General features: G+C 38.7%; 2 protein-coding genes across 2 annotated transcripts in view; one reads left to right on the plus strand and one right to left on the minus strand.

Annotated features, from left to right (window-relative positions):
• Positions 1-951: 951 nt before the first annotated feature.
• Positions 952-8,242, minus strand: LOC124299134 (exportin-2). The gene is made up of 16 exons (XM_046752108.1): positions 7,960-8,242; positions 7,660-7,805; positions 6,257-6,595; positions 5,924-6,031; positions 5,703-5,795; positions 5,376-5,543; positions 5,137-5,266; positions 4,898-5,061; positions 4,637-4,826; positions 4,348-4,546; positions 3,964-4,224; positions 3,719-3,810; positions 3,330-3,633; positions 2,985-3,152; positions 2,524-2,834; positions 952-2,297 (listed from the first exon to the last, which is right to left on the minus strand). The coding sequence occupies exons 1-16, from the start codon at positions 8,042-8,044 to the stop codon at positions 2,152-2,154; spliced, it is 2,904 nt and encodes a 967-aa protein (XP_046608064.1). The 5' UTR covers positions 8,045-8,242; the 3' UTR covers positions 952-2,151.
• A 769-nt stretch (positions 8,243-9,011) lies between these two features.
• The window catches only part of LOC124299136 (kelch-like protein diablo), a 136,605-nt gene continuing 117,736 nt past the window's right edge, over positions 9,012-27,880 (plus strand). The window contains exon 1 of the mRNA XM_046752113.1: positions 9,012-9,398. The gene's annotated coding sequence lies outside the window, so the exon portion shown is untranslated. The remainder of the gene's footprint in view (positions 9,399-27,880) is intronic.

The following is a 27,880-nucleotide window of genomic DNA, read 5'->3' on the forward strand; positions in this document are numbered from 1 at the left end:
CCGATTGCGGTGGGTTCGATGAGAGATGGGCGCAAGTCCACGGACTTCCCGTTGGACGCGTTGCGTTAATCAAGCTGCTAGATCGCGTTCGAGAAATTCCGTCGCCGAAGTACCTATTTTCAAATTATTTTTCATTCGACAATAGAACCCTCTGACCTTTATACCGGGGATATTTTTTGGTGCGAGGAGTTTTATTCAGAATGAAGACAACCTTGTAGTTTGACATCAATTGACATGCGATTACATCTCGATCGATATGCTAACAGCCGCTGGAAACTGTGTACTCTAATTTTACAAACGATTGTCATGACGATTTATGTTGGAAGGACATTCATATTCCGTACATAATTTATTACAGGGTGACCTCTGATCGTGGATTGTAAAAGTCCCTAGTTTGGTTTTCCAGATCCAAAATCACAATTTTACAAACACCTTTTGTGTCTGAAAATTGAAATTATATCAATCATTGTAAGTTGTATTCGATCTGTTTTAAAGTCTTTGAATTTCACTCTTACTTGAATTTTTTGTTATAAACGGTGAATCGGGCATATCCAATTACGCTGAATATTGCGCAAAAGCTGCAACATTCGGAACGGTATAAAAATTTCAGTTTTCTTTTTAGAATTTCCATAAAATTTCGTGCCTTATTTTTAATTATTTTTCCAGGTTAAATAAGAATCCCCAACTATTCAAAGTTGAGTAGCAGCCCTGATAATTCAATCTAAACCCAGTTGAATGTCTTTCCTTTCATAAAATTTTCATGTGCTTTTAAATTGTATTTCGCACAAAATGACAAAACTTACATGGCTAAACGTAAAGAATTATTTTACGTCACTGACAGCGCGAATGCAATTTTTTACAATTCAATATTGGAGTCTTTTTTCACCTTTTTCTTCATCCTCCCCAGAATATTCGTGGATTAATGGATCATAATAAAAAAACAACACAATAAAAAGTTTGAGGGTGTTTATTAACAAATTTACGACGATTTCTTTTCGCACATTATACAGAAAACAATTTGGTCTACAAGTACGATCAACTGTACGGATATGATGTTTGTGTCACACAATTAAGTATAACAGCTACCTCACGATTTCGACAATTCAGTCTCAACTTGACATTGTTTAGGTGTAAGTTTGAAATCAACTATACAAATATGATTTGAGATATCTTATTCAGAGAAAAGACGCAACAGTGCTTTCACTCCTTCTTGATCTTAGACCTACTCGTATCCGTGCTTTGCCGCGCTATCGTGAAAATTTCGAGATTTAGCCGCCTAAAAGACAAATCGGTCTTCTGTCTCGTTTTCGCGCAATTTTCGGAAGGCTGGATTTCAATTTACATAAAAACAAGTATCGCAATGTCGAAAAATATGATCAGACCAATCATAGGCAATAATTTTTAATTTTTTTTCTCAATAGTTATAATAGTTTATCTTAAGACGACACATTTTTACACAGCTTGTATATCGTTATAAGAAACCTTACTATTACTTACATTTACCGTTGGCATACACATTGAAAATTTATATGCTTATATTCTAATGTCCAGCACTTAGATACACGTTATTTAAACACCAGAAAGAATTTTTCCGCGTTACTCTAAAATACTTGTTTTCTCCTCTCCCACTCTTGTTATCTTTTTCTCTGTATGTGTCGATTACATTGATAATAAAACTGAAACTCACTATTGATTACTTACTTATTTACCAGTATGTGGGTAAATACAATAAATCATCGTCGATTAAGTAATTCTTGACCCTGGTTCTTCGGAATATTCCAAATACGGATCAAGCTTGAATTTTTTTTTAAACGGAAGAATGAATACGCGAAGAATTTCATACAAAAACACGGTCAAGTATCCTGAATAATGATTTTTTTCTGTTTTTTTTTTTTTTTTCTTCTAATAACATAGCACAAGAGGGAGCGGGATATTACATTACTTTAAGAGTAATCACGAGTTTCGCGAGATAATAAGGCAACGGTTTTCGACACAAGTACCGACAAAATAACGGAAGTTTTTTAAAAAAAAACTGAGAATAAGAGAAATGAAAAACTTCATTCGATCGTGTTAAAATTCGGTGAGCTCGATATTGTTGATACGACGAGCCATTAGGTAAATTTTAAGCCTATTTCGTATATTCGGATCGTATTATGCAACGCCAATACCGGCTGTTTGGAGATAACTCCTTAGATGATTAGCGTTAGGTTCTGGAATCTGACCAAGCAGACCAGGAAGCTGGCCTGGCGATAGTTTACCAAGACCTTGTGCCAGATAGAGCCGCACATCACCGATGCCTGCAAAAATTATCCATAAATAATTATTGACACAACAATAACGATGTTTTCAGGATGATAAAATAAAACCCAAGTAGAACTTCGATTGTACAAGAGATATAAGGCGTTGAAATATTGAAGAAGTGCAATTACACAACATAACTTCGCTTATGAAAAATCAATATACCTGTGTATATATATGAAAAAAAAAAAAACACAAATTAACAAAGGAAAATTGCACTCGTACTTTGGAGCGGATCTTTTTTAGGATTCCCGGCATAAATAAGCCTGCTGTAGGCTGCTTGGTATCCGGGAGCATCGTCGACCTCAGCGAAAGCCTGATCCTCGGGTAGAATGCTCTCGTCTTGAGGAAGCTCAAAGAACTCGACCAAAGTGGCCAAGAGCCGAGGGTAGTAGGCATTGTATGGACTGTTCAACATTTCCGGACAATCTATGAGTAAATTTGAGATTCCGACGGCTGTAATTTTTCTCTCAGATTCACCACATACCTTTTGTAAATCTGTAATGAACACACGCTCTACAACCATGCCAAACATTCTGTAAAGGAAAAATCAATTAAATTCCATTAAGATCGTGAGAAAAGGGGTTTATTTTCGGTTCATTCGAATTGAAATTAGAAGTGAAAAAAGAAATCTAAAAAAAAAAAAAAACTATTTTGTCTCTCTGATGTATTGATAATTTACTTACTGTGGCTGAATTTGGTCGATTATCGCAACCAAATTACTGGCTCCGTACTTGACAGCGTACGTTGCGAAAAATACGATGAGACCTTTTACATATTTAGTTGTTTTTGAGGATGTTAGTCTTTGGAAAAGCAGCACAAACACTTGCTTCATGTAAGACTCAAGCGCGTTTCTGAAAAAATGATTTATAACCAATAGGAGAAGAAAAGACTCAAAAATCATGGATTTGAGATGAAAGGTTCTTACAAGCTGAATGTGAATACGTATTGCATTTTCTAAAAAGTGGAGGAATTATAATTGTTGAAAAACGGAAATCTGACGTTTGTGAAAAAAAACGAATTCAACTTACGGAGGAAAGTGTTCGATTATCGTTTGCATCAGATGAAATCCTTCATCGTCATTAGCCTTAGATGAAATTAGTTTCTGGAAGACACCCAACAGGCCGCTGATCTTGTTTTGGGCAATAATTTGGTGAGGACCGTGGCTGACAAATGCCTGAAGCAATCTGGTCAGTGGGTGGATATTGGCTTGGCGTTCAAAAAGGACAGGAGCTAGCAGACATGGGAAAAGCGCCATGTATGGCTCCGGAATGTCTGGAGCTGTTTGGAGTTCGAGTAGAAGGGAAAGAATTTGGAAAACGTAGGGAATGAATTCTGCGAACAGTGGAAAAAAGAAACACTGAATTAGGATCATTTGGTTTTGCAATACGAGGAACACCTATCGAAAGTTTAAACTAACCCTGAATATCTTGTTGTAAGATTCCTTGAAAAACTGGAAACAGAGCCTGTTCAAAAGAAGAGACAGCAGCTGGGTTCGTTTTGCATACAATTCTGAAAGAGGAATGACAGAGTGGGAATGAGTTAACGCATGTTCAAGACTGGTAAATCTGTTCTTTAAAAATTACAGATACGATGATCAATCAGTATTTCTTTTATACGATGAAATCGGAAGTGCTCAGAAATGGGAAGCTTTTATCTACTTACTTTATGGATAAACTAAGAGTCTCGAATAAATAGTGATTGAAATGCGGTCTCCTAGGATTTCTCGCTACAATGGTAAGCTTTTCCGTCAGTTTAGGTAGCAAGTCGCCTAGGAATGGTACAACTCTCTCTTGCAAAATGTAAAACGTTCTCATCACAGCTTTCATCGCGTATTCATTTTCCTCCGAGCCTTGAGTCTCTAGAGTAGCGAACAATCCCTTGAACAATTCAGCCGCCAGAGATCCGAGCACTTCTCCCTGGACTCTGCGAATAAGAAGGAAATAGAAAGAATTATTGAGATTAGTTTGACAAATAAAGAATGTCCCTTTTGGAGAAGTCCCTGCTTTCACTGTTTCATCAATATTTATAATCCTATTTCATGCTTACAAAAGACCTCCGTCAGGTCCCTTCAAAGTAAGTATTTTCTCAATAGCACAAGCTGCGTAACTGTGAACAACGGAACTGGAAGCGGCGAGATGTCTGACTAAATGAGGCAGACTACCGATGACCAATTCCTTGGGTAACACGGACCTGAAGATCATTATGAATTTGATTGCGTCTGCTTTCAGAACCGGAACTTCGTTAACTGAAACAAAAAGATTCAAATTAAGACATGTGTCGTACTTTTAGCTGCAATCCAAGGCGTCTGAATATAAAATATATCCAGTTTACACACCATTCAGTTTTGCTAGTTCTGGCTCAATATGTTGAGCCGCAAACTGAGGCAGCGATACCAAATCACTACTCTGGGTTACTCCATGCTTTTGGGTTTGACCCTTGCTAGCACTACTCGTGACCAAGTACAGAGCCGCATCCTTGCTACGCCAATTTTCTGTTGGTTTTTCAGCATAATTTTGCAGCATTAACTGAAATGCCAGATCAAGTTTAATTAATTAGTCACATGATAACGGTTGCTGTTTATTTAAGATTATTTTACCTGGATGTAGGATCCGAAAATCTCCATAATTTTTGCCTCAAAATATTTTGATAAAACTTTCACGAGGTCGCAGGCAGCGCGTCGCCTCGTGTCAACGTCACTGCCCTCAATATCACGTCTTATGTATTCTTCTGGATTATCCTCAAATAATTCATTGTCGGATTCTGCAAATACATGAAGGAAAAATTTACGACGAGCACTTTTTATCATTACTTTTCTTTGACCACTGAATAACAAACCTCTAAACTCCATGTTTGGTATGATCACTTTTTCACATATACTTCCTAAAGTTGTCGGATTCTCAAACAAATACCTGTACTGTGCTCGATCGGCGACTGTGGCCAAAAATTGCAGAGCGTTAGATACCAGCTGCGAAAATGAGAAATTGCAATGTCTCGTTCATTTCTTTCAATATTATGCTTAGTATGCGTAGCATAGAAATCATAATTCAATAAACAAAAAAATAAAAATTCTTTACCGAATCGAATTTTGGTTGTTGTCCAGTCGACGTAAGGAGATTCCAAATTGCGGTAACAAATTGGGGCAAGAACGGCTGGAATTCTTCGTCATATTTCTGGGCATATAGACCGACATTGTCGCACACCTGAGATTTCAACTGTTCAATTACTCCAGCCTCCTCGTCATCCTGTCAGTAAAACAAAAATGTTTTCCAAACGTTACAAATCGAAAATTATTATTATTATTATTATTATTATTATTGTTCTTGTTATTGTTATTATGACAACAGAGTAAAGGAATTGTCCCAAGGATTAGTGCCACACATTATACAGCAAAGTTTAATTACCGCTGTTTTCAACGCTGGAACATCTACAGTAAGCAGAATGTGGAAGTTGGTCATCCAAGCATTCATGTTGTCCTCAAAGTATTCAGGCAAGTCCTAGGCAAAGTAGAAAGTATCTTTTGTACCGAAATACATACATTTGATTGAATTCACTTCAAGTAATTACTAATACATGACCATTCATTTATTTACCTATTTAGGCACATTGTTAACTCGTTACTTACCTGAAAATTCAGGGAATAAAATACTTTGCACAGAATGACCAGGGAGTTGTATATAATTTTCAAGGCTTCAATGTTGTTTGCATGTACTTGAGCAAGATTCATGGTTGCCTATCAAGAATAAAGTGGATATTAGTAAGAGTTTTAACTATTCAATTAATTCAGGTACATGAACTTTCTGATTCTCTTAATTCATCCAATGTGATTTTGCAACGAATTCATTAATATTACATATGTAAGGAGCAAATTTTTACTTTATCGGTATACTTTTTTCTAGCTGAATATAAGAAAGCAGCCTATCACTATTACACAGAATAATGGAAACAAGGTCCTTACCAAAAAAAGATCGGTCAAGGGTTTGGCGAATTGGTCTAGTACTAATTTGATCTCAGTCCAAAGGCTCTGGCTCTTGAATTCGTATCTATATCTCTTGAATAGAGAGTGAGCGGTGTGAAGAACACCGTTTATAACATGGAAGTCACCGGTATTAAACTTTTCAACCATCTGATCTATGAGCTCTGGCCATTTCTCAGGGAAATCGTGTCTACCAATGATGGAAACAGCATCCGATAACTGTTTCTGGATTGACTCTGGCGAGTGAAGCATCAAGTTCATTATCAATCGCTTCACAGCTTGGCGATCTTGCATGTGTATGCGATCTCCGGTATCTTCATCCTTTATTGATTGTAGAGGAAAAAAAGACAATCATACAATTTAAAATTAATGACACTTTTTTCATTGTTAAATTGCAAGAAAACGCCCTATTTTTATCCAAAAGGTTACAGTTATTCTTTCAGCAACAAGAAGTGACAACCTCCTTTCAAAGTACAAAAATTTACTAATTATTAATTCACATTGGAGTACACAATCATGGACTACAAATTTAGTATCGCATAACAATCATGATTGAACTTTCAGTTTTGATTTACAAAGTTTAGATAGACAAGGATATAAATCTTTGCAGACGATAAAAAAAAAATTTAATGATTCTCAATATTCCAAGAAAGTAAAAACCCTAAAACGTTTGTAGAACTTTACTAGATACACGTTACTTTATTACTTTTGCACCGTATTGACTTCAGGTTCAAAATAAATATTTGCAATCGCAAGTCACTGCAGTTTCAGTTTGAGTTGAAAAAAAATGCAGATCATTCAAGTAACTTAGAAACGAACCAGAGAGTAGGATTTTCAAGAAAGCATTTCACTTTTCAAGTATGCTAGACACTATTCGACTCCAACTCAAATTCAAATTTTTCATTGTCTCGGATATCATATGACACAATTTCGACAAGAGAGATATCTTCACTCAAACCTAAAATATCGAGCCTAATTAAAATCAATTGCAATCGAGGTTGAATAACAGTATATTTTCATCGATAGTGTTGGAAAGACCCAGAAATTTCTTGATATTTTTAAAAAATGAAAAGCTACTGGCGTTCAAGAAGCAAAGTGAATGCCAAAAATGAAAATTCATGTCAGTATCAAGACTTTTAAGAGCCTGTTATCAAAGATTTCTGATTCAAAGAGGAACGCCAACTTGAGATAAACTGAATAACTCCATTGCATAGCATGACCTGTAAACATTATTTGTTATGTATCAGTTTCAGAAACCTCTACAACTGGAGAACGGAAAAGAAAAATATAGGGTTTGAAGGGAGCAAACTGGAATGAGATGTGTTTTAATGCCTCGCCAGTATTCACAAAGCAAACGACTGCGATAAAATGTTAGATACACGTACGATTTTCCAGTTCCGTTTGATATAATTTTTAAATGTGACTGCGCCGGTGATCCTAATGACCAAATCAACTTCAGCCTTGTTGATCAGATGAAGCAGTAGCAAGGGATAATTTTGGTTCACTTCGACCGATTCCAGAAATTTTTCAGCTGCGTAAGAAAGGAAATAAAAGTCGTGTAAATAAATAAATTCGGAAGAGCGAAGGAAGGAAAATGTGAATTACTCTGACTAAACGTACTTCAACTGGTAGAATTTGAGAACACGTGATATTGGTTATAATTGATTTAGTGAGGTTATGCTCACCGGGTCGCCTGACGTTGACATCAGGGTCGAGTGTTTCCTTGAGATACACACTTAGCGTTAAAAGGTTTTCTTCGGTTAGCTCCATTCTGTAGTATTGTTTTATTACAAATATGGGTAAACTTGCGAACGGAAGAGTACAGCGGGTTTCGAAGACAATTAACACAGCATAACCCACCGGCTTCTTTCTACTCTTCCATTATTCGTCTAACTTCAAATTCCGTGATCTAACGTAACGTTTTCCCCTCTTAGCGTCACCGCTCAGAAGCAAGGCGTACTATTTGGAAAACTAAGGTCACCTCGGGTTTTTAATAAAAAACCCTATATCGACGCGGAGCAGCACCTTACCGACTAAAGAGAATTACCGACAGTGGCTTGGATTACCCTATGAGCATGGTGGAAGAATTACGTGAGTTTTAAATCGATCCTGCCTGCCATAAGTAATTGCGATTAATTGTTTTTCTTCGTACTTAACTTCGTACATGACACTTTATTCTGATTTCAAGTAAACCGGCAACGCGGTGACGTGAAGTTGGTCGCGCGATGGTTGTTTGTTTTTGGACCTTAGTTGTGTCTATATCTGATGAAAAATTATCATTCTATAACAGAGAAGAATTTCTCGAATTTTCTCTCAATAATAATAAAATAATCGTAAGTAAATTGTTAAAGATAACTTTGAATGTGTGCATTGTTGTTGCGATAATTAATTGCGATTAATCGTTTCTCTTTGGCAGATGACATCTTATTCTGATTTTGATAGGACCGCCGACGCGGCGACGTGAAGTTGGTCGCGCGACAGTTATTTGTTTTCGCATCTTGATTGTTTCTATCTCCGATCGAAAACTGCCGTTCTAAATCAGAGAAGAATTAGTCGAATCTTCTCTTAATAATAATAAAATAATAATAGATGTATTGTAAAGGTCACTTTAGATGTTGTGAAGTCGAGTGTGAGTGTTTGTATCTTTGTTATTGTGTACGATGTGTGTGTGTCACCTTATGTTTATGGTTTGGATGACCTGAGAAACCGAACGCGTGAAAAGCGAATCAGTGATCAGTACGGGCATGAACGTCTAGCGAAAAGTACGAGCTTGAACGTTTAACGACAAAGCGGAGCAATAATTAACATATTCAGGCCGAGTGATAATTAAGATGTTACAGATTTTGAGCATATTGTTTTGTGTTTATTTCGTTAATATAATTCATATTGCTCGGGTAAACTTCTTTCGTGTCTAACAATCTTGCATAAATAAGCGGAACAATAATTGACAGATTAATTTTATTGCTGAGTTTATTTTTAATATAATACATTTCTTTTCGTGTTGTTCCAATAAAATTTCTTTCATATATAACAATATAGTGGACAATAATTCTGAAGTCATGACGTGCAGAAGCTGCTAGAAACATAAGTGACGTGGGCTGTTGGTTGTTACTATGAGTGTCAGGTGAGTTTATATTCCTTTACATATTTAATGAAAAATTATGATCTATGATGAATCTCTATTTAATGATGATGAAATTTTATTGATTGTATGACGATGGAAAAGTTATTATTCATTATGAATGCAGATGACTCTTAGTGAGATGATGATCGGGACGACGGTGAAAAGATAATTGATGGATACGTGATAGTTGAATTGCTCGATTTCAAAGTGCGGTAATTTGATAGTTTGATTAGAAAGTGTTACTAGAAATAGTAGTATGGTATTTACACCATTACATCTCTCAAAAGTATGCGTTACAATGAATAAACACCTCGCGAATGGTGATTTGAAACTGTTCCTTACTTTTTTCTTCTTTGCGGCGACGTTTGAAGTTTTTGACATTTTTGTAAAATGAAATGTAAATTGATAAATACGTGTGCAACTATTCATTTATTCATATGTTGGGCTGGCCCTTTAGCAAAAGAGTACACGTCTAACAGTACAATTATACACTGAGAAAAATTTCATTTGTTACAGTAACTAGAAAAATTATATAAATATCGTTGGAATTACGAAAAACGAAATACGCGTAACCATTTTGCGCTATTGTAGATCCTTTTTTGGTAATAATTGCAACGCAAAATCAGTTTGTGTGTTTACTCTACTTTTTTAGTTAAACAAGGCTTTAACGTCAATTTATCGTTACACAAGCATTAAATTTTCCCAACAGTCTCAAGAAAATATAGCAACAGTGATCGTAATGAGAAAGAATAGTAACGGATACTAGAAAACTAATTTTCATTTTCTACCTAGAACTATATTTTTCGATTGTGGTAAAGAATGAAAATAGTTAAGGATTGAGCGGTAAACGGAACTAAAAATTTCACTCGGTGCATTTTCGAGCACCCCGAAGTTAGGAACAAAGAATAACTTTACTTCGTAGGCGTAACACTGACTTTTCCACGTCGACACGCGTCGCCCTGCTTTACCGATGATGAGCGATAAAATTGGAAGGGTTAGAATTGGTATAACGGCAGGATAATTAAAAAGGCTTTCATTGAATAATTAAACACCGAGAGCGTCGTCGCTGCACGCGCGTAAAACACGTTCCAATCGCTCCACTCCCAGATCCTCTACGGGCTCCCCTAAATCTCCCGAGGGTTGAAAATGAAAAATGAAAAACGAAAGATCGCGCGTTGGATTGATCGCGTAATGCCGTATACACGACGACGCAATATCATAATAGCGTAATAGCGTAATACATATTTTCCGACCACTCACACCAGCGTTAATGTATCATACGCACATACAGACCCATCTCAATGGACGCTGCTGCCGACTTGACGGCTGAAAATTAAAAATTGTTTGATCAGTCGGGTGACACTGCGAGCTGCTTCGTCCTACCAACGATAAAGATGTAATTGCTGAAGTGGACTGTCTCCGGGGGCATCATTACCGCGAGGAACTCGCCGGTTTAATGTTTCATAACGTACATGAGACGTTATCAACCCCGCGGTGTCCGGGGCACTGACAAATGTTTATGTTAGATCAGAGGCCTTGGTAAGCCTCGACCTGGCTGTCTCTCCCTTACACTTTTACTACCCCCGTCTAACCGCTGACACGGAAAACGGAAAACTTTGTAGATGGATCTACATTTACGGCCACGTCTAGGTACAGCTATCGTGCCACTCAACGCGTCCCGAACGGCTCTCTTATTCATTAATAATTAGCATCAAACTCACCGTCACATTGTTACGAATAAACTTGAAGGTCTTCTTGGTTAGCGGTATATTCAATCATTCGTAATTTATACTTTTTTCAATTGTGTCGTACGAGTTTTTAACCACTCTTCAACTCACGGTGAAAGAACGACGAAACGCGGTTATTTATAAAACTAACTCCATCTTCGGGAGACTGAAAAAAAACTTGCTTCATCTTTTGACTTGCTAGAAAACCAATTCAAAATACAGAAATACGGTCAATTTTTCTACGAAAATGCGGTAAAATTTCAAGCAATCTTTCTGTAGTATCGAAAAAATATAGTGTTCAAAATAATCGTGTACAGGAAACTGAAAAGCCACAATTTGATTGAACTAATTTGATATTATTCACAGCGTATAACCGTTTGAAAAGTATTTTTTTAGTAAACACAAAGACGAAAATAAAATAGCGGCTGCGGGGCTGAGACATTTGAAAGATGTGCGCGGGTTTTTACCTTTGACAAAAAAAAAATATCTTTATTTGCTTTACACCAATCTATACACCATTAATTATTAATCCAGGAAGTCGGGTTATAATTAGCGTTGGCAGTTGTATAGGCGGAGTAGCTTTTTGATTCCGCGGAGTTCTGTAATGCGAGTTTCAACGCGATGCGATCTCACTCACAGCGCGCCGTGCCGGGGCAATTAATGTCAACGGAACGAGCCAAGACAGAGTAGAGGCACTTATTAAAAAGCTCATAGTCATTTTTCATCTGTCACGAAACGCCGCTTTTGTCCACTTGAAAGTCGAACGGCTGCAGCAGTCGTAGACTGACAATGAGGCGAAAACCTTTTAAATACGAAACAATTCATGTCTTTTACCCACACGCGCATTAACACAAAGAGACGTAGAGAAATTAGAGAAGTAGAAAAGGTGAAAAGAAAGAAAAGCCAAGCCTATGGGCTAATGTCAAGTAATTGACGGTTATTAGATGAAATATGTAAACTCTTGGACGCAATAATATTATACGCGATGAAATAATTGGCGATCGCCTATCAGACTTTGATAATTAACCTAATGATCCACGTTTTAGTTCACGGCATAGGCTGTCCTGTAAAATCGTTTTTCAGCAGCAGCAGCCTTCGGAGCTGATGAAAAAATGCTCGGGTACCGTTGACTAGTTTAGAAATAATTCCTACCCAATTCTCGAGTTCGGCAAATTAAACTGCGTACAACATTGGAACAAATTCGATAATTAGATCTATAAGAACAGAATGAGACGATCCGATGATGCCGAAGATCAAGGTGCACGAATTCCTTATTTTTTTCTTTCAACCGCGTAGAAAAGCTCCACCCCTTAATCGGCGCTTGGTGCGAGAGTGACAGATCGGACAATTTCTCGGTTCACGGTAAAGTGGCAACAGCTATGCGCCCCTTTGATGGAGCGACGCGACTTCCCGATTCAGGAAAATTGATCGGTGCCTCCCGGTCCGGGTGGAGCAATCAGAAATGACCGATTTCCACTTCGCATGCAATTTAATCTCGCCTGTTCAGCTTTAAAAATAAGAATTATCGAAGAATTGTCTTGTCCCGTAGCGGAGTTTAAGTTGAATTATAAACTCATTGTCGGTGATGTGTTTTTTCAAAGTTTTTGATTACTTTCGTATTCGATATCGTGAATAAGTGTCTGCAGGAGTTACAGTATTTATAGTTTTACTATATTTTGTACGATCCTTGTACGAATAAGAATCCTTCGTGATTGGGTATTTAGTTGAAAATCGATTTCACCGTCTGTCCTGCAATTGTCATAAACAAATGATTTGTAAAAGGTGTTTAGTTCTTTCAGAAAACGTTGTGCTACTTGCAGAAACATGTGAAAATATCGCTCGAGATACTTTACACAAGAATTCAGTGTCGGCATAAGTAACATAAGCACAAGTTTCTTCACTGAGAGAAATTTTCAGTTCCGGTTACCGCTCAGTCCTTGACCGTTTTCATTTTTTACCACAATCGAAAAATATAGTTCCAGGTAGAAAATGAAAATTAGTTTTCTAGCCGAGAAGTCTAGTATCCGTTACTATATTTTGTTGCAGCTGTTGCGAAAATGCAACAATAAATTAATGTTAAAGCCTTATTTAACTAAAAAAGTATAGTAAACCGAACAAACTGATTTTGCGTTGCAATTACCAAAAAAGAATCGACAATAGCGCAAAATGCTTAGGCGTACCTCGTTTTTCGTAATTCAAGTAAAACAAAATGCTACATGGTAAATTTGCAGATAGATTTGATCTTTGAATGAAGGATGGTCAGAAATTAGCTTCAATATGTTAAAAGTTTCAGAAATATTCAATACGTGGGCAATTCGGACGATGGCAAGAGGTGTTTTTCCTTTTGTGTTAAACGAGTACACGGTGGATAAAAATGTATTTATTCATACATAAATATAATGCGATTTCGCCCAATATAACTTTACCTTTCCGGAAACTAAAAACATCAATATAATGAACTAAAAAATCGTACAATATGAGAATCAAAATTAACGATGGATATCTTCAATTGTAGGGTTTTTTTTTCATTAATTGTGCGAAATACGACAAATAAGATTTACAAAAAAAAAAAGAAGACCAGAAATAAAAATATTTATACCGTATAATAATGAATTATTATCGTCATTCTCGTTTATTATTCAACAATTCAGTCGCGCTGTGAACCTGCAGGTCGAAATAAAATTATAACCAATTACGTTGAAACCATATTACAAAGGTCGATTTCCTTTTTCTGTTTCGTTTTTTTTTTTTTCTTTTTTTTTTCTGCCTTGATAACTCAAACAGCATCAATGCGGCGGTAAATTCGTTCGCATAGTCAGTATCTCAACAACACGTGTGTATACCTAACAAGCCGTTGACTTGTTTGATTTGGGAGTCAGACCCGTGAGATGATCTCGTCCCCGTAAATACTGCACCGTATAACCCCGCACGACGAACATACAGGCGCTTATAAACGCGACGAGCTTTTTATTATAATATTTATCCTTTGAATGTGCAGCGACCGTTGTATCGCTACTGCAGCAGGAAGCTAAAAGCTTTCAACGAAATTGAACGTATCGTTCCTGCAAATACGCGGGGATATTGTTTCACAGGTTGCAGGATCCCCCCCTAAAAAGGACTATTCAGACGTATGCGTGTAACGGCGGGCATGCATTAAAGCTGCGGGACGTGGGCGCGGGAATCATTGATTTGAAAAATTTCTAATCGGGAATTGGTATGCACGTTGTGTACGTATAACCGATAGAACGGCGAGATTAGGTCCAATTTAATATACCAGGACATAAGTGTAACACCGTCGACCGAGAGCTGTCGCGATCGTATCTATTCGCACCCGTAGTACAAGCGATAAATAATTTAGCATCGAAAATAGCGTCAATGAACGGGGCTAAATTAGTGGATTAAAAAATAAATAATTCTCTGCGACATTACCCACCCTCGACCGCGTTGGTCAATTGACAGACATTGACTAATTGCCCGTTGAACAGCGGCAACAGCTCTTTCTGTATTCTCCTTTCTTGTATTCTTTTTTCAACACGTCAAAGCCCCGTCGGGCGTACTTTAAGTTTCGTATTCCGAGTCTTTGTCGATTTTGTGCTTCGGGTTCCGTTGCGTGGAAATTATATTAGACGTATCGGGCGATTGTTTCTGGCTGTCGCTTACGGCCGTGAAAATAAATACGAGAACACCTTTCGAAACTTTCAACTTTACTCGGTACACATAATATAACTTTGACGCTTTATGGAACTGAGCGAACTCAATACGGCTACTCACCGAATGCTTTAACAAAACTGATAATGCTCTATGACGTATTACCGTTACAGGCTACAACTAACTGTTTATGTTATAGAACATTCGAATAAGAATACAATAACAGACTTCTTTGGAACTTGTATTATTTATTCGTAGATGCGATTGAACGACCGTGATCGATAGCAAGGGCTCGAAAAGGCTTAGCTTCGTGGACGAAGTGATCCTAAGGCTTGAAAAAATGTTTCTGTTCTCTTTCTGTAATTTTATACAACGGCATCTTGCGTGAACAATGTTCAAACTTTTGTAGGAAACATTCGAGCATGCGTGAGACCGAATTTCATCTCAAATCCTACACTGAGAGAAATTTTTAATTCCGTTTACCGGTCAGTCCTTAACTATTTTCAATTTTTACCACAATCGAAAAATATAGTTCTAGGTAGAAAATGAAAATTAGTTTTCTAGCTGTTACTAGAAAGTCTAGTATCCGTTACTATTCTTTCTCATTACGATCGCTGTTGCTATATTTTCTTGTAACTGTTGCGAAAATTTAATGCTTGTGCGACGATAAATCGACGTTGAAGCCTTATTTAACTAAAAAAGTAGAGTAAGCCGTACAAACTGATTTTGCGTTGCAATTACCAAAAAAAGATCGACAATAGCGCAAAATGGTTAGGCGTACTTCGTTTTTTGTAATTCCGACAATATTCAAACAGTTTTTTTTAAACCACATCTGTTTTACTGAATTTTTCTAGTTACTGTAACAAATGAAATTTTTCTCAGTGTTATCAGTGATTTTGTCGTATGCCCGGTATTATCACAAGGTAGCTACAATAAAAACTGATACACATGTAAATCTGTGAGAAGAATAAGGGATTTTCAAATATCCTTATACTTACACTTGCATGACGAAGCATTTTTGAAATGTCAAAACTTTTGATACGATCTATCGTTCAATCAGCAATATTTTCTTTTAAACAGCCAAAGTTGGGATAAATCAAGTTATGATTCGGATAACCCATAGACTTATAAAGATAGACTGTGCGCTCCTATATAAGGTACTGAAGCTTACATATAAAAGACAGAGATATGTCGGGAGTACTGCTCTCTCTTTTCAATCGGTTTCATACCGGGAGACAAGAGCGTAGTGGAAGTGGAACAGCTATAGATATAGGCGCATTATTTCGCCTCATTCCCCACAAATATCGTCAGAGAGAGAAAGGAGTACTCCCGGCATATTTCTGTCCTTTAAATGTTTGCTTCAAGCGGCTCATAAGAGCGCTCAGTCTATCTTTACAAGTCTATGGGATAACCGAGGTCCTACTTTAGTCAAAACCACGAACCACGGGAAATTACCTAGACGGCGGAGTTGCCGAGTCCGCGCGCTGCGGAGTGAAACGTTTGACCGCCAGAGTGCGCGCGTATCGCATCATCCGAGTCTCTAAAGGCCGATAAAAGTTACGCTATTGTGCTTTCGCGTATATGTGAAATGATAATTGCAGTAGCGGCACGGTCCTCGGGGGCGCGGTAAATCGAGATGGCACACGATTAACTGATAAAAACACGCGACTCGTACGAAATGCAGTAATACGCGCGCACGCCTCCGCCTCCTATACGTACGACAAATATTGTAAAAAGCATAAATAGAACGGCGCCGGGCAAACAAACTGGCTCGCATAAGTTGCGGGCAGCGTTTGATTGGGAATCGTCGGTTGCCCCTGAGTGTAGACAGCACCGAGCTCTACGCCTTCGAATACGTTTTATACTGTTTGCACAACTCAGCTGCAAAGAGATCCGCGGCAACCGATTATGAACGGCGACGCACGCCTGTTTGCTCTAGATTGACTCCCTAGATTTTCGTATTATATATCTGCCTTACGTTTTCCATCCCGCTTCGTCGCGTTTCGATTTTTTACTTACACGTTTTTTTTTTTTCTTTTCTCGTCTTGTAATTAAAATAATATTGTACATTTTGCTCTTGTCGGTTTTATTTTATTCCAGGTTTTTTCACCCTCTGTCTCTCTCTCTCTCTCTCTCTCCCTCTCTCTTTCCACAGGCTTGAAACGACTGCGACTCGTGACCGAGGGTTTGATAATCGGTATGCAATGTACCATCGCACACGTTCAATCTGTCGGTAAACAATATTCCCGCCGAGCTTCCCTAGATCCGTACAACGTTGCGTGCATTCAAACGATCGCGAATCGTGCCGATGACGTTCTCACCGCATGTAACACGATCTAATACCTATCTCCACTCGTGCCTTTCGAGTCCTCCAATAATACTGCGAACTGTAATCGTGTGAGCAAAGCAAAATCCATCGATGTTTATCCCTGATCACGAACCTTGCTCTTCGAGAGTTTTTTTTTTATATTATTCCCTCTTTTTTATGACAGCACATTGACTAATTTAAATTGATAACTTCGATGTGCTGTCCAGTTTTCAGAAAATTTTTAACGGCAGCCAGTTACTGATTATTTTTTTAGAACATGTGCCGTTTGGCGATCAATTTTGACAACACTGAGAAAAATTTCATTTGTTACAGTAAGTAGAAAAATTCACTAAAACAGGTATCGTTAAAAAGAATGTTCGAATATTGTCGGATAAAAATACTTTCAAAGAAGGAATAAGAAATTCATAAACGGATGAGGTCAAGAAAAAAGGGATTTATTCACTGTTTCAAATGGTCGAACTATTCGATACCATTGCTATCCGAATGTGTAATTGTTTTGATCATGGTTGAGTTAATTTTACACATGGTATAACGATTGGAATTACACCATGAAACCGAACGTCGTCGCGATGCTGGCACACATCCGTTCCACGGAAGTGTATACGGCAATAATTTACGACTGGCATAAAATAATTTGAGACGTCGTTAAAACCGTCATGAAAGACTTTCACGGCACGTTATCGATGTTCACCTTCAGACTCCATTGAGATATCAGTCGGATTGACTGCAGAGGAATTTAATGAGTTGGCCGGTACTCCGTATCGACGGTAGACAAACAAACCCATACACATCCTGTTTTGAAACGTTGAGACATCTTTTTCAATACTTTCTTTACCAAAAATTTTTGACGGAAACATTTCTGATAAGTACGTAAAATGACCGCGTCCTGCCAGGTCAGTTGATTTTAGCTCGTAAATACCGAAGTCACCCTTTCGATTGGATTATTAGAACTACTTTTTTGTGAAAGAATACTCTTCAGCAGGTAGTCGACGTTGGCTTACTGAATAAACAGCTGAGTTTTGACAGCACGTGCACTTTCCACCTAAATTATGTTATGGCAAAATTCAACTCGTAGCCCGATCCGGTACAATTAATCATCCGCGAAAATCGTGACACAAATTCTCAGTAGTAATCGAACGTCTTTTTACACAATTTTGGATTATTCTTTCGACACCTTTGATACAATTACTTACCGTTAAAAATTTTTTAGAACAATTTTTTGATAACTATATTGGTACCAAAGTGACTCGAAGCAACGAGAGTTTTGTTATCAACTTAAGCTCATGTGGAGAAATGCGGAACCAATTCAATAGCAGATTCTGCTGAGAATTAAAAACATGCAAAAGATAATACAAAGAGAAAATATGTCAGATTCTGGTCACCGTGGTGTAATCCAAGAAATGTGAAGTTATCGAGAGGCAGGGGAAACAAAGAAATACAGGTCATCAAATTTCACAAACGGATAAAATGATCGAATATAGATAGACGTGCATGATAAACTGAAAATTCTGTGAAAAATGCACGGTATAAATCATGACGAGGGATGAACAGAAATTGATTCAGCCTGAAATCGACTTCTCTTCATTTTGCAATCTTTCAGCTCGCGAATTGATCATTTTAACTGGATACGTAGCTGTAGTGATCATCAATGGCCGCGCTGATGACAGTGACCGTACCGTACTTCGCGTAATTACATAACGTTGGGTGATTGGCCGATCCTGATAGCGATCTGGACCCTTAAATATTAATTGACGAGCTTGGTGCACTCGCGTTGTTTGGTGGGCACGTTGATTGGCTCAGAGTAAAACACGAGGCAGTTGCGAGTCGGTGCTTCCTTATCGTATATCGACGTACTGCTGGATACCGTATATTCATGACCTCCTCCTCATTTGATTATTTGATCGTTGATTTTATCCGGATGTATCGGTCTCGGCATTTCGTTCGCCATTACGTAACAGTATCGCGTTTTCAAACCCTGATCATGCGTGCCTTTGGTCTGGGAACGATAGGCTAGTCATTTCGGCTCGTTACAATAAAATTCACCTAGTGATTTACACGTACCTTTGGAAAGGACAAGGCTGAAGTTGGCAACGTTGGCATAACGAAATATGATGGAAAAATTTTTGACGTACAATTTTAAAATTACTTTCAAGGAGGTGTGTGTTTGAATTACGGATACACTGAGAAAAATTTCATTTGTGACAGTAACTAGAAAAATTCGGTAAAATAGGTTTCGTTAAAAAAATGTTTGAATATTGTTGGAATTACGAAAAACGAAATACGCGTAACCATTTTGCGCTATTGTCGATCCTTTTTTTGTAATTGCAACGTGAAATCAGTTTGTCAGGTTTACTCTACTTTTTTAGTTAAATAAGGCTTTATTGTTGCACAAGCAACAGTTACAAGAAAGTATAGCAACAGTGATCGTAATGAGAAAGAATAGTAACGGATAATAGAATTTCTGTTAACAGCTAGAAAACTAATTTTCATTTTCTACCTAGAACTATATTTTTCGATTGTGGTAAAAAATGAAAATAGTTAAGGACTGAGCGGTAACCGGAACTAAAAATTTCTCTCAGTGCATATTTTCTTTCTTACGATTTACTAGCTGAATTTCAGACAATCCTAAGGATCGAAGTAACGATTGTTTATAAATAGTCCGATGGCTATTTTCATTCTTTATCATAGGTAGAGGAACCGAAAAATAGCTCTGGATAGAAAATGTACATAGGTCTTGTAGTCGGAACCAGAAAATCTAGTATGCGTTACTGTTGTTTTTCATTATGGTTACTCATACTTCATTTTCTTGTAACTATTAGGATAATTTATTGTAGTTGCTACGATAGATCGATGATGAGAAATTATTTAATTGATAAAATGTAGTTAGCTAAACAAAACAAATTTATTGCTAGAGTAACCAGAAAATGTAGTAATGCTAACTACAATCATACTGAATAGCGTTACTTGTAGCACATTGTCTTGTGATTCCAATAATAATCAAACTGTACTCTAAATATTTTATGAGAATTTCTAGTGATTACATATACCTTACAAATGAATTTTTTTTTTCACAAATTGCGTACATTTTTCTACGTAGAACTCGATCTTCGTTCAAACATAAATTTTCACCAACAACCGTTTACAAGAAATTTTTATCATAATCTCGCTTAATTTCTCACTAATTTTCCGAATCTCATTATAAAAATGTCCTTCTTATTAGAATATTTAGGTGTTGAAATATTACCGATGACACTTGTAATAAATATATTTATTACGATAATTTTTAATCACGATATACCGAGCGTCGTATTTTTCTTGTAACGATTTTACACTTACCTTCTTACCCGATTTTCCGTGCACACCCGGATACCAGAATGTGAATCTTGATTTCGGGAATTGAATTACTTTTCTTGTACTCATTACAGACCGACATTTTACACACACACACACACACTCGGAGTTATTCCGCCGTCCCATTCAGCTCGCCGATTCGCGGTAGGAAAAGAGTCGTCTTCCTCTTCTTCTTATCTTTTTCTTCTTATTGCGAAAGAGATTCACCAACAGCGCCCGCAAGTGTCATCGCACCCAAGACCAGCTGCTCGTGATGGGCTGCAGGCGAATCCTGCACGCGAGGGTCGGCTTGCAGCAGGGCGCCACGTTTTTATGGCTAGCAAATCCGATCTACTTATTTAAAAAAAAGCTCGACGCCCTGCAGCAGTCGTTGAACCCTTACCCGCAGCAGGTTGCCCATGCCGAAACAATAAAGAGAGCTGCAGGTTTATCCTGCGGTCAGGCTTACCCGAATACATAAGCGCAAAACGCCAGCGTGAGGAACCAAGGATACTTAACTCACTGTGCAACGGTAACCAAGCCGATTTTTACCAACATTTTTTAGACGCTGGACGACGAAAGTCAAACCCTTCGGCTCAGTTGCAAAAACGTTTCGTGCCTCGTTGGGTACAACTTTTGCTTAATCGATCCAAATTGTCTTGTTGAAAAACTAAATTTACGTAACAAATATTTGTTTTACTAATTTAAAGAGGATAGATTCTTTCTAAATTTGTTAAAAACTTCTGTACTTCAACCGTACTTCAATTTCAATTAAAATTTATGGTATCCGATTTATTTTATATGATCTTGCGGTATTTTGATTTTATTAGGCGGTTGGCAAAGCGATATCGTGGCCGGTTTTCGGGGGATTGTTTGCAGGTATATTTGGCATTGAGGAAGTGAAAAATGTAAAGCAAATTGGCGAGACGTGCACACACGCCCAGAAGCCGACCGTCTCGTTTACCGTGTATAGTCTGAACAGCTTCTTGAATCCCGATGATGCATAATTGTAACGGGTCTTGGTGGAAAAAACGGGAAAAAAAAAAAAAAAATTTTATGGCCAGTGCAACAGATCGTTGATCGTTGGCTTCAATCTCGTCTTTTTATTCGCTCATCGAATCGATGTGTGTAGAGTTATATGTGCGTTAATATACCCGTTCCAACCGAAGCGTTGCTGAACCGGAGATTCGAGGGAAAATTCGAACGGGTACCAGATGCCTGCAATCGGTTCACCCCCTCCTCCCTTCCTTTCCCGTCTCTCTCTCTCTCTCTTTCTCTCTCTCTCTCCCTTTCTGCCTTGTTCGTTTCATCTTTATAGAATGCATGAGACGTCGATACGCACGCGTGTTGTAGTATAATAATAATAACGAGAAAGCGGAAGTCCAGACTCGAATTGACGTCTATATATGTATAATATTCAAATATGCGAATCGTCCAAGCGCGCAATTTGCCAAAAATGGGTCAAGACTCGACTGCGGCCCGTGCCGTGTTCATTTTTTACTTTTTATATTTGCAGGTTGCGAGTCGCGTGCTCAGTGACTGGCTAAATGGACAAACCGCGAAAAAAGGTGAGCATAAATTATCACGATCGGAAAAAACTTCGACTTCGGTCATCGAGATAATTAAGCCGAGTCATCTTGATCGTCGTAAACAGTAACGATCGATTGGGTGTTGAAGATTTTTTTAACTTACTGTCAACGTGAGTTCTCAAATTTCAGGCGAATCACAATATTGTAGAAAAATGAGTTTTTGATATTTTCTTTAGGCTTACGCTTACACGAAATTGATGTGATTTGATTTGATTTGTTGGTTAGAGATAAATTTAGGGAATCTCAAAACCCCTTCAAGAGATACTATAAAATTGATTTTAATAGACTCGTTTATCCTCCTCGCAAAATCACAATGATTTTAAAAAAGTTTTTATTTGGCAGTTTGTAAGAAAATTAGTTATACATTCCCATGCCCATTTTCGTTTCTCATCTTTGTTTATCCGTTTCGACCAATCTTACATTTTCCATTTTCTCGTTTAGTATAAGAAAATGTTGCAGTGAACGCTTGAAATTTCAACACTATACGTGTCTCAAATAATTGGATGTTAAAAGGTTGAATTTCAAAACATTCAAAAACGTCGGTGAACTTTCATGACACAAGTCACAATTACGTACCGCGAGTTCAATTATAATTTAGGTTGATCAGTCTTAATTGCCTCAGACGAATATTTCAGAAACGAAAAGTGTTACGAAAAAAGTTTTACATAAAACTTGTAAAGTATTAAGGAGGAAATATGATGCTGATATGGATCGACTTATGGATTTTGGCAATTTTGAGATTTTGAAAGTCGCGACCTATTTCATGTACGGGACACGTGTTTTGAATATGAACAGCCGATAGCTAGATCACAGATAAATTTGAGCGATGATTTGAAAAATGGTCTTCATTTTCTTCATTGAATTCTTTTTATTCCATTACAGCTTATATATAATATTCTTTACGATTTTCTTTTGGATCATGAATTATGATCGCAAACTTTTTGTTGTGAAAAAATCGACTGATCCAATCCGACGCTTTCTTTAATTAGTTGTTTTCTTCATTCAACTTCGCAGAGGGCACTTAATTTCTGATTGATCAATATTCATACAAATCATACGATTTGAATGAGAATAAAAACTAAGAATCGGTAGTTACTTGTCAGAACAGAGCTCAAAAATAATCTTCTAAAGTGAAAGCTATTTTTGACCGATGTTTTTTTGATTCTGTATCCCATTTCTGAACCCACTCTATAAAAGCTTCTGGGCTAATAAACACAGCCCGTAATAATTTCCTTGCAAGACAAACATCGTTCCGTTCGCCATAACCACAATAGAGCATCGATATTCCCAAAATGTTGTGTTCCAATTTTGAAATTTTTTATTTATTCAACAAAACTTTCTCCACAGTCCGATTGTGAGTCCTGGTGAAATGCCAGTATCTGAAGGGCGACGTAACGTCTACGAACGACGGAGTTAAGGAGCCTTGAGAAAGAGAAGCTGACCTTGTTTTATCAATATTTATCACCTGAGTGGCATCTCGTTGGCTACAGGTTCTCTGAAAGCAGCTGTCCGGTTCCTCCGGGTCCTGTGGGCCTCGGGAATGGCGATAGGTGGGACAGGTTGCATCGCGTGTCGCCGGGCAGTCTCTCGCTTGCGATTTGCAACGTAGGTGGATGTCCAGATCGGATTATCCCTCGCCTTTCACCCTCTGTCGTCTCAATTTTGGAAGCGTGATTGATTTCTCTGAGTAGTAAGCGTAGGCCGGTCCTGGACAAAGGTTCTTGCAATATTATTTGCAGTTTCGGTAAAATACCGTTACAGGAATCTGTATCCAGTGCAAAACATTGCAGTAACCCAGTTTTAGATTAGTTTCAGTCGGTGATCGTCCAGAGTCCTGATGCACGCGCCGTAGGTAGAGATTAAACGGTCTGGAACCGTATACAAGCAATCCGAAGTAATAACCGGCCGTCGTATCGCACCAGTTGGTTAATTAGGTAGTAAAAACAGTCGGAACCTGTAAGAACTGGGTAATTACAGGGTGATACTCGTCGCAAATGAGAGATACGCAAGCAAACAGTGGATACTTGCTCGTTATTAAAACGAGATAAGACAAATTCCGCAATCTCTTATCCATTTAATGCCAGTACAAATCCCGCGCTCTGAGGGACAAGCTGAACGAGCGCGTATCGAGGGATCCATTTTACTGGTTCAAGTCACATTCGTTTTAAAACGCCGCCGTATTGAACGGCGAATTTCGAATTGGGAATTGAAGGTATCAGTCGTATCAGTCACAGTCTGTGGAAAATTATTTCCTGAATCTTTATAACTCATAAATCAAACTCCTCAAGATCCTACCATCCCAGAAGCCTACCATGACTAATTGTATAAGAAAGAAGAACAGCTAATAACCTAACCAAACCTAAGCCTCGGTAATAATGTATACCTACAACCACGAAAAAGTCTGATTCATTTCACAGTTGTCATGCGGCACGTAATACCAGACCGAGGATGAAAGGTACAGAGATGGATGTGGGGCCTTGTTCATACATTGAACGGTTAGTGGAGGACCGTCCGATCAGATCACCGCGCATGATTAACGAAATCAGTGCCGCCTCTCGAGCGCAACCTGTTGAGCTCAACCAGAGTCCCGCGGATACAGACGTCAAGCGAGAAAGGAGAACCTGTTGATATACATACTCGTGGCCCGCGCCAAACCAGCAGACCCAGGATATCTTTTCGGAGGGCTCTTAATCTCGGCGCTCATTGTCCGGTACTTGTCCCGTACAATGAGCGTTCCCCACCTCTTGCCCATTGAACGAGGTGCCCAACTCTCAATACCCTTGGGATGCCCATTACCTCATTGTGCGACGCCTAAAAGGGGCCAGATTTTTGAAGGGACGGCTTTGGACCTGCGTCACGTGTTTATTTTACATCAGACAAATGTCGGTGATACCAAACCTTGGCCACCGAATCATTGGGTCGATATGGTGGTATTTTATCGATTTCACTTTGCCCTTATCGTGTGATAAATTTTACGGTGAAACGGTTACTTGGATTTTCACCCAGTAGAACGAGTTGGCGATTTTTATCAAAATCAGTCACGCTGATTGAATGGAGTTGAATTTCAATATTAGATATTAACGACTGTTGTGATTTTAGTATGACAGTCGGTGAGTTGATATTCGATGAAGCATGGTTCAAGAATTGACACCAAGTGACTCCATCGGAAAAGGTATTAATGGCTCTCTCGTTCGTTCGTCTTGCCGAATCATTCCTCAATAACGAGTAAAGTATTCCCGAGAACCAATAAACCGTCAAAAAACGCCCTGTTCAAAGTTTACAAATCGACTACTATTGTGACAAGGAATATCTGGAATGATTTGAAGCGGTGGAGTGTGCAGGAAATGGAGATTCTACGTGAACGGAAACCTACATCATATACCTAACCGGAACAACTTCCGTGATAGTAACTCGTGCATTTTGAAGGGAAAAGAAAAGATGAGGATCAGGTCAAGGAAGAGGAGGTGGAGAAGGACGATTCCTGTAAGGATTTGGAGAGGGAAGTACGCGTGCGCGTATCGGCCTTCTTGGATGCACATGACCGTCCAGGTAACAACGGGTACCTAACCAACAATCCTTGGTTCAAGGAGCGAGACGCGATGGTGCGAAGGCGCGTGCTCACACCTGCCCTCAGGCCCCGGTTCTCCGGTTGCCTCCTGCCATTTATTACCTTCATTACGTTCATGCCGAGGTCTTCGTCCCTTTCAGATATCACGTTCTCCCGGTAGCATGCCGGGTTCCCCTCGTCGCAGATCTGATTAACGATAACAATTTGTCCTTGTATGAATAGGTTGAGCGCCCTTGTCTCGAAGAGAGTGAGAGGCTGAAGGATTGAATCGGATAGGAGACTTGACACAGTTTAAAAACTGATCCAGACTAACAGGACCAAAGGGGAGACATCCCGAAGAGCATTGTCGGTCATTTTGACGAGACTGTCTGTTCCAAAATACATATCACGTTGCGATTGAAGCTTTACTCTCACCGTTTTGGCAAAGTGAACACCCTGGTTTGCTCAAGGTGTGCGAGGCAAGTGTTGCTAGCGATGCTTAGGAAACTGAATACCGGTACGTGCACTGGAAGCAAGGGGGAGAGACGACCACCTGACACGAAGAAACAAGAATAATCCGTCGTCGTTGTCGTGTAGGGAGGAGAACATATGCGCGACACCAAAAATGGATCCACTTAACAGACGTTTGCTTAAATGATAGATTTTTCGATGCCAGATGTTGGCGGCATTGTGCGGGCAGACGTTTGACACGGAGCTCGGTTGCTCCGAAGCGTTATTCAGTTCAGTTCCTTGGATCACGTGTATTTCGTGGGTTTTGGTGTAGGGACGATGAGGAGAACAATACGTCTATGATTACAATTGTAAACATTTCCAGTAATTCGTGGCATTGTGAATTCCCGTCTCTTTCTCTCTCCACCGTCCTCACCTTAAGCGCCATAAACACCTACCTCGTTCAGTTCGAGTCTCGAGAGGAAGAATTTAGACCAAGTTTCTTTGCCGGAGTTCACGCGCGGGTCAATGCATTAACATTACAAGACCGAATCTCATTTATCGACCAATTCAGCCTCGGGCTTTTCGTTAAATATGGAAACCGTCCCCGCGTGGAGCCTCGCCTTTTACCCCAAAGGGGTGCGGCCGTTCATATTGTGTCCCTAGGTCCTCTCCTTATCAAAATCTGCATAGCGTTTCTCTCCGCCTCACTCCCTGGGACAGCTGTATGCTAATAAGCGATTTCGTTATTATGTTAAGCGTCCGCCTAAAGTCAATTCGGGACTGTCGTTTCTTTGAAAAGGGGAATGAGAAGGAGACGAGGAAGGAGGAGAGATACAAATACGAGTAAATAAGTAAAGTAAATATGGTGAAGACCGATTAGAATGGCGGCTGAAAAAGTTGGCTCTGATAATAGCCACTACGGACTGAAGACGCCCGTCAAACTCGCAACGAAACTCTTTACCGGCAAATTGTAAATAAACACAAGCTGTAACCACCCACCTTGCCATCCGGCTATCTAACCTACTTCTGAATTTAAACTACGGAAGCCCTCTCCTCGAGGAATCTATACTATTATCTTCAATTACCGGTCAAGCTATAGAAGTACAGTTTTAAAATTGGAAACGTGACTGGCTTTTGGGTGGTTTAAAATTTATGCAACCACTACCGTTAGAGACGGACTACGACGTAAAAAACGCTTACAGCTACGCTTCGATTACATACAATTACATTTTTGCGCACGAACTGTACACCTCAGACCTCCGGTCATCCGTCTCCCAAGTAAGGTTGCGAGGATCGTTTTCCATGGACAACTCGATGTGGCTCCGAGTGACGCCGCAGTGCCAAATTTTATACCCTTTTGCTTTGCGTCGGAATAAAAAATTTTATGCAAAATTTCGTGAACGGTTACACAAAATGTTTGAGAAAATTTATGCGAAGCAGGTATTTTGATAATTCATCGGCTTGCCAATAGATCGAACTAATGCAGTTATTTAGTTGCTATTTGAAATTTCTTAACGATGATACAGAAGTTGTAAATGAAAAACGTAATGCAGTTACACGTACAACGTCTAATTTTAGATAGGAAATACGTATTTTGGATATCAGTAAAGAAGAAGGCGAGATGAAGATATTACCGATATTCTCGATGGACAAACTCTGATTGATCAGTTTTATTGAGAATTGGTTGACGTTGAAATTTCATCAATCTTAGAGAAATCCTATAAATAACTGATTGTGGTGCAATCGAAAAAGCTCGTCCCCCATAAAAGTACACACAGTATTTTAAAAGTTTCGTCACTTCGGTAGTAATTGCCTATGTCTCTTACATTTTTTGCAGATATTTTATGGTACTCATTATG

Source organism: Neodiprion virginianus, chromosome 2 (genome assembly GCF_021901495.1).
Source record: "Neodiprion virginianus isolate iyNeoVirg1 chromosome 2, iyNeoVirg1.1, whole genome shotgun sequence".
Lineage (NCBI taxonomy): Eukaryota > Metazoa > Arthropoda > Insecta > Hymenoptera > Diprionidae > Neodiprion > Neodiprion virginianus.